We start from the raw sequence: 7,782 nt of genomic DNA on the forward strand, positions 1-7,782 counted from the left end.
AATTGAACAGAAAAATCAGATCCTACTACATGTATTCATGGGATATTTACCGGCCAGCTCTCTCAAAATGGACCATTAAATCGATATTAATGGATTCCGCAAATCCAAGGAGGGCCCGAAACTCTCGCAAGCAAAATGTGATTGACGTCTCCTCATCAATTCTATATTTATCAAACTCTTCCGCTCTGAAAGGAAAGAATAAAATCTTTAATGTTCTTGTGTTCAAGTTTAAATCCGTTAAATATCTATTGGATCAAAAAACCATAAACTAAATAAAAAACAGCAATCGAGGCTTAGTGAACATATCAACTAAGGTATTATTGAACTAGGTCTTGTAAACTATTTACATTTCACAATCTTATCTATTGTCTTGACAGCACGTCAGAAATTCAGTACGCCAACAAACAAAATCTGGTCACAAAAAACAGAAGTTGATAACATTCAATTTAGCAATTCCTCAATCGACCAGCTTGCATATTACTTTAAAGCTCAAAATACGATTGCACAAAATTGTCTGATATGAAATATATTTTTTGCTTAATTTTGACTTCCGATGTACATTAAGATTTTCAACAAACTATCAGGAAATTATAAAAATTATGACCCCTCGAATGATGGATGAAAAATAATCAAGTCGGAATATGACCTCGCATTTTGGGTTATCATTGAGTACGGTGTAACACACTAAAATTAGAGGATTTGAAAATTAGGAAGTTTCAAGTTGCGATTTAATGGGATTTGTAACAAACATTATCTTCCGGCGAGTCTGGGACCAAGAGACTTGCAACTCTTAACTACGTCTGAGTAATATGTAATATAAGAATGTTAACTGAACGTAGAAGTCGTCAAGTCATAAAGGTTAGGAACTAGAATCTCATAAAACCACGCATTAGCCAAATAATAATAATCCTCCTGTAAACAGGTGATTATCGAGAGAAGTCTGGATAAATTACTGGCCTGATCCATATGGCTAATGAAACCCTGTGATTCCGTTCTAGCTAATTAACGAAGCAATTCAAACGACGTGGTCAGCTTTCGGGGCCTATTTTTATATAATACGCAAGAAGAAGAAAGATCAAGGTTTCGTACAAAAAACAGCAAAGTTCAGTTAGCGCATTATGAAAAATAATAGCAGCTGGTTAGGCTATCTCGAGCGACATGAAACCGGTGCCACCGTCAGTAGAAATAACGTCGGCCATTCAAATTCCTGGTTGGGAATTCATAACATTAACAACCTCCGTTTTTATGGTATTTATTTCCAGCTTGCTTGCTTGTACTTAAATAAAGATGCCATTGTCCATTAAATGTCTCCAGCCCCTTCAGACAAAACAGAATGAAGTAATGGCGCTTCAAAGCTGGCGTTCATTGTGATTAACGCATCAATGAAAGCCTCAAATTCAAAATACAACGCGGCTCCGTTTTGTCGTATTCTATCGTTCGGAGTGCTAGTTGATTATCAACAAAAATGAACGCCGCTTCTCATTAATGGAGGCAAAGATGTTGTACTAGATCCATTCCAGAGTGCAGTAAATTTATACGAAAAAGACCCACCACAACTTGGTCAGCAGTGATATGATCTTTATCAAATTTCGCAGACTCTCGTCTCATATTATAGACTATATCACTCCATTTTGATTCAGGGGTAATCTCGAGGGGTGTTTCAGTCAATTTCCAACATAAAGTAATGTAATCATTAAGTTTATAAGAACAGATATCGGTATGAAGGGCGAAGGGATATCAGAAAGGGATAGTCTGCGCTTAACCCCGGCCAGTACCTTTACATTCAACGTTGACCACCTTTGCAGTGATTATATTAGGCGAAGAAAATATAAACTCCCTTTTTGCACGCATGCGCAGTTTTAATAAGAATAACTGTTTCCGAATAAAGTGCTTGTAATCGACGGATAGAAAAGCAGCGCAGCAAGTAGTACGTTGTCTCCATGGGTGTCCTACAAATGCGCCGTACTATTTATGCATATTGAATATTTTATGTAACATACTTATACTGAGTGAGGTCTACAGACGAACGACTAAGGATATTTTCCGCTTTCCGCTTTCAGACTTACTAAAAACAGGAAACCAACCCTTTCGGTTGTTTTCCTTCGCTCCTTCATCAGTACATCCCTGAATGAACAGAAAGTCTTTCATCCTATGAGAAACAGATAATAAAAATTTTTCTAATTAAAGACGCCATTGAAACTGTCAAGTCGCTTGAAGCCACATGCCCTGAAGCCAAGTATTTAAGGGAATCTGGAAGTGTGAGCATGAAAGTCTTAGGCATTTAACGTGAGTACCTACCGTGTAGGCATAATCCCACGGTCCTCTTCGGACACAGATTGATTTGGAGGCCACAATCAGAGCCTTACCATGACTGACACAGCAGTATTGGTTTAAACTGAGTGCAGGCTCAGCATTCACACCAGTGGATGCAAGGCCTATCTAACACCTCTGCTGCAACTAAGGGGTACGGCACCCGAGTTGTACAGCCCAACTCCACGCTTGAGCTCCAAGGAGCTCTGCTTGCGATGTAGACATAACCACAGCCAACATAAAACTTCCACAAAGCAAGCCAAGCGCAATTAACCGGGCCAAGAACACATCCTCAAGAATTGTCCTGGAGCATATACCCTCAGAGGACCATCCCGGTTCCCAGGGTACCAGATAACCTCCAGTGAGGCTCTGTGGCAACAGCCACTTCAGATCACCCTCCTCGAGTACGTGGAGACGGCACTCCCCAACGGATTAACTAAAATTAGCTCCACCAGTTAACTACCGCTCTGCGTACAATACAACACGAAAGACGTCACAAGACAACACTAACACCAAACACACAAGACTGGTGGCTGTCCACGATGGCCACTATGGCCATTCGCCCATCATATTGCAGGCGAAGCAGCGTCGAGGCAATCCCTCCTCCGTCGGAAGGCAGCACGAGCAAATTCATTAGCGCATTTCAATGTATCACTGCTAGTAAGGCACTGGCTAAAATCGTACATACAGTTCACCACGTGAACACCCACATCGTCTAGATTGCGGATGTCACAGTACGCTGGACGGACACGGAGGACATGGAACCAGTCCTCTGAGTCGGCCCCACACAGAACGCAACCCTGACTAAAAGCAAGGTTCCGCAAGAAGAGAAACTCATTCAAGATACCATTCCCCGTCAGGAGGAAGCCCATCTCAAGTTCGAAGTCCACGACGGAACTTCTTCTGACGTACTCATACGTAACCCGACCTTTCCCACATTCACAAGCGGTCCTAGGCCCTCCATTTGATCTACACTAACTAAGTCTGTTCGCAGCAAAGGTACGCCCCTCTTGATCCTGTAGGCCGTGGCACGCCGGACTACCTCCAGATCAAATGGAGGAATACCCAACAAGACCTGCATAGCGTCGGTTGAGATCGTACGACATACAGGAAGACATGCTAACCACGTCACTCGCTGACAACCGTAGAACAGTTTACTGCTTTATGCCATCATCTCAAAATAATACAACATAGGGGACCCGTACGTAGAACATGCAAGGAAGAGTCCCACATAAATGGATCTAGCAGCTCCCTCTGCTTAGACCCAATTTAGTTAACCATGGCTTGAGCTTGCGCAGGTGCGGACCCAAGGACATGCGTTCCGTGATCGTGACTCCGAAGTATGTCTTTCTGCCGGTATTTCAATGAAACTCCAATCAGTTTAACCAAGGGCGGACGACGTAGGCAGCCTTTCAGCATGATCACGGCGATTTTTTCGTTAAGACCCCGACACCGACTTTAAGAGACCACGCGTTAATGATGCGAATGCACTCAGTAACCTGCTGCTCGATCTCAAGGCGTCTGTTCCCCTCAACAAGAATGAGGAGATCATCCGCGAAGGCAACACATTCAGCAACGGTGGAAAGCTCACCCAACAGTTCGTCCATCATCAGGTTCCATATAAATGGACCTGCGATAGATCCCTGTGGGCGGGCGCTAGAAGTCTGAGCAAAAACAAACGATGGACGCTGAAGATCAAGTTTCACCGATGAAAACACCCGTGTAGTTCTCGCTTTATTTTGTAAGTTATTGCCAAATCTAAAATGTTCACAACATATCCACAGATTCTATTGACTCTTGCGTCGTTCTCTGTCATTGGGATTTCGAGCGGTGGTGTAATACAGACAGCCCCGTTTCGCTATAAGAATCAACCACAGCAATGCCCAATTTGCCGATTGACAAACATAAAACCGAGGTAGCGCTGGTCCCCAAGCTGTTCGCTCATTGATAAAGATTAGAACTGACGAGCACACCATATATTCCCAACTAGCGTTCAAATACTTAGAAGTCATGATCGATAAAAGCTAAACTTCAACATTGAAGCAAAAAGGAAAGCGGGGAAAAATCCATGCATTCCGATAAAGTGCATTGCAAGCACCATACGCCTACCACTTAGCACTGCGTGAATGTGTTTTGAAGAATCAAAATCGATGGGTTAGTTTACCTAAAGGACACTGGACTCTCTCTGGAATTACACAAGTTATCTCAAAATAGAGTAAATCATACCACAGAGAAGTTAACTACAACCAACCCAATTCCTAAGATGACAGGATGATATCATTTATACCTTCATCACTTGAAGCGTGACGACTCCCCATATTCCCCTACATGTAAAATGATTCTAGATGATGTAGAGCATGTTATTTTTAAAAGATTTACAAGGCGAAGGTGAAAATTGCCCCGAACGACCTGTGAACCACATGTTAACCTCTGAAGCAACTTGGAGGGCGGTAGAAAAGTTAATAAAGGGGATCCAAAATCAAATAAGAGCTTCGCAGGAAAGTAGTAAACAGCAATATGGATCGCGGTTCATAACTGATCCTTCCTCTCGACGTAATACTAAATAGCAGTCTCGCGAGGCAAGCCAAGGAGAAGAAGGTGGTTTTAGTTATTAAAAGCCCCACATAATCGTACGCCAAGAACCAACGACATGTTTTGAACTATTCCTTGCAAAGACCAAAACAAAACAGACAGATGGACGGTGAGTCGATTTTAATACACAGAACCTTAAAAATGGCCGAAAAACATTGTTGAGTTGAAAGTAAATATTTTTGCCCTCTGAGTTGGGACTTAAAAATACACTGAAAGGATGAAAATTTGTGGGCTAGCAGCCTACAAGTTTTGAATCTCTACTGCTAGCGAAGCGTCAACAACGCCTCGGATAGAGACGTACCTTACGGCAACGAACTTTGGCTATCAAAAACGAACTATAAGTGATTTCTGGAACGTGTTTGAGCACAAAGCTTGTCATAAGGTCAGTTGGGTTTCAACTGACTGACGCCGTACGAGAGAAGAGAGTATATCGATGAGCACTGGATCACCATAAAAAATGCTCTTTAAAATCTGGCTGACTGTGGAACCTTGGAAGCGGATCGATGAACAGAAGAGGTTGAAGGTTCTATTGACCGCTGCAATTGATGGTCGAACTTTGATACCGAGCAAAATCTCGTGACAAGAGAGAATTTGCTATTGCGCTGGTCAGGGGAGCGGAAGATGCCGCAGATCGCAATGTTTTCAAGAATGTATACCGCATCATGAAAGAACATGCATGTGGTCGCAAATTTTTCGATGATGCTGTGAAGAACGCCAACAGTCGACTTCTCAACAACTGAACAACTGAAGAAGAAAGAGCACTTCACCGCGGTTCTTAACCGTATCATATCCGGGGAAGTTCCTCCTCTTGTGGATGAAATGGCTAGTCAGCATAACATGCTAATACGAAAATCTTGGGAAGAGAATCCGACCTTTGTCAGAGAGTGGAAGAAGAGGATAATAATCAAGATCCCAAATAAGGAGACCCGTTTTGAGTGTCACACTCAACGTCGTAAAGATAAAGTTTAAAATAATCCTGGAACGCATCAAAGGATATCTCGAAAGTTTGACCAAGCTGATTTCCGCTCGAGATCCTACTGTATTGACCACATCAACGCCTTTTAGATTATTGTAGAACATTGCACATTCCAATTCACTTACTCTCCATCGATTTCGAGAAAGCTTTCAATAGCGTGAGCAAGGAGGGAATCTGGAGTGCTCTACATGGGAGGGGCATTCCGGAGAAACTAATAGCTATTATCAAAGTAACATATGATGGCGCAAAATGTCACGTGTTGTACCGAAGTAAAATCCCAGAGAGTTTGAAGTCCAGAACGGAGTTCGCAGAGTTGCATTCTGTCATCGATATTAATTTTTTGTTATCGGTAATGTTTTTCATGCTGCCTTGTCCGCACGTGAAGGAATTCAATGGACGGTGGCATCTTCCCTCGAACAACTTGACTACGCTGATGGCATCTGATTGCTCTCTCACCGGGTCATGGACCTTGGTAAATGGCTCTGGATTTAGACAGTGAGGCAAGTAGAGTTGGACTGAAGATAAACACCAACAAAACCAAGGTTTTCAGCCTGACACGTCACTACACTGTCCCTATCTGCATTAATGGGCAGAGCATTGATGGCGCCGGACCGAACTGGACGTTGCCCGACGGATTAACAACGCTGCATCCGCTTTCATTGCCATGTATAAAATCTAGAAATGCAGTTATCTGCACACCAAGAGAAAGTTGAGACTGTTCTGTGCTATTGTTCTTTCTGTGTTGCTATATAGGAGTAGCACATGGAGAGTGAACTCCGCTGTTACCCAAAAACTCCAAGCTTTCGTCAATACCTGTCTGCGTCGTATCATCAAAGTGCGCTGGGCTGGCGCTATTTCAAACGAACAACTTGGTCGGCCCACAGGCCTACCACTCGTACGCACTATGATCGAAAGAAGAAAGTGGCAGTGGCTAGGTAACACTTTAAGGAAGAGCGACAATTGCATTGCGGGTTACGCCATGCAGTGGAATCCTCTCTCCCAAGATGGCCGATGAGTAGGTCACCCCAAGGGCACTTGGCCCAGAACAGCAGAAGAAAAGTGCGAGCGTCTTAGAATGTCGTGGGTAGTGCTGAAGCACATTTCAGGTGACCACGAACGATGGCGCGTAAATGTGGTTGACGGCCTTTACCCCACCATGACATCCATATAAACCAAATACCAACATAAATAAATCGCTCTTAAAACTCAATCCTATCAATAAACTTATACACAAAGAGTCGATGATTAAGAGCACTGGCATTATGATTCTTTGAGGCTAGGACCTTTCTAAGGGAACAGTAAAGTTACTTTTGCCATTAACCATTGTGAAATATGTGGGTTATGAGGTCTAATCACGGTATGCTACATACTTATATAACAACAATAAACCCCTTTCGAATAAACTGAAGAATATCTTAAGCTCTAAAGTCAAGAATAGAATTCGAAATCAAAGAAAACTAATGTCTCTCTCACTTGATACAAGCGACTGCATTTAGTTATGAAGTCTGCAACAGTGATTGATTGCAAAGAGCTGCTCCAGCTTTAAACCGATTATCTTATCATTACTGTTCTATATCCCAGCCTTGTAATAGATAATAGATTTACCAAACCACTCATCCCATTCATCGAAAGAAATCATTCATGATCCAAAAATAAATCACCTACTTCAGTGCCGATATTCTTCTATGTAATATTCAAAGTATTTAAAGTCCATATTGTCTAACATATTGAATTCATCGCTAAGGCACATGCATCTCTTGACCATTGCACTCAATTTGTCCCTAAAGAATGGTTGGTATTTTTCAAGATAACACAAGAATTTTAAATTAATGCGAATGCATATGATGGAAATTCATGAATTGACGCACATAGAATAATGGTGAAGTGCAAACCTTCTAAGCATA

The 7,782-nt window shown here is 42.3% G+C and overlaps 1 protein-coding gene across 1 annotated transcript in view; it reads right to left on the minus strand.

Annotated features, from left to right (window-relative positions):
* The window catches only part of LOC119650254 (cell cycle checkpoint control protein RAD9A), a 39,015-nt gene that overhangs the window by 708 nt on the left and 30,525 nt on the right, over window positions 1-7,782 (minus strand). Inside the window, exon 5 of the mRNA XM_038052846.1 lies at window positions 51-185. Coding sequence (XP_037908774.1) covers window positions 51-185 — 135 coding nt within the window. The remainder of the gene's footprint in view (window positions 1-50; window positions 186-7,782) is intronic.

The sequence above is a fragment of the Hermetia illucens genome, chromosome 2, assembly GCF_905115235.1.
Source record: "Hermetia illucens chromosome 2, iHerIll2.2.curated.20191125, whole genome shotgun sequence".
NCBI lineage: Eukaryota > Metazoa > Arthropoda > Insecta > Diptera > Stratiomyidae > Hermetia > Hermetia illucens.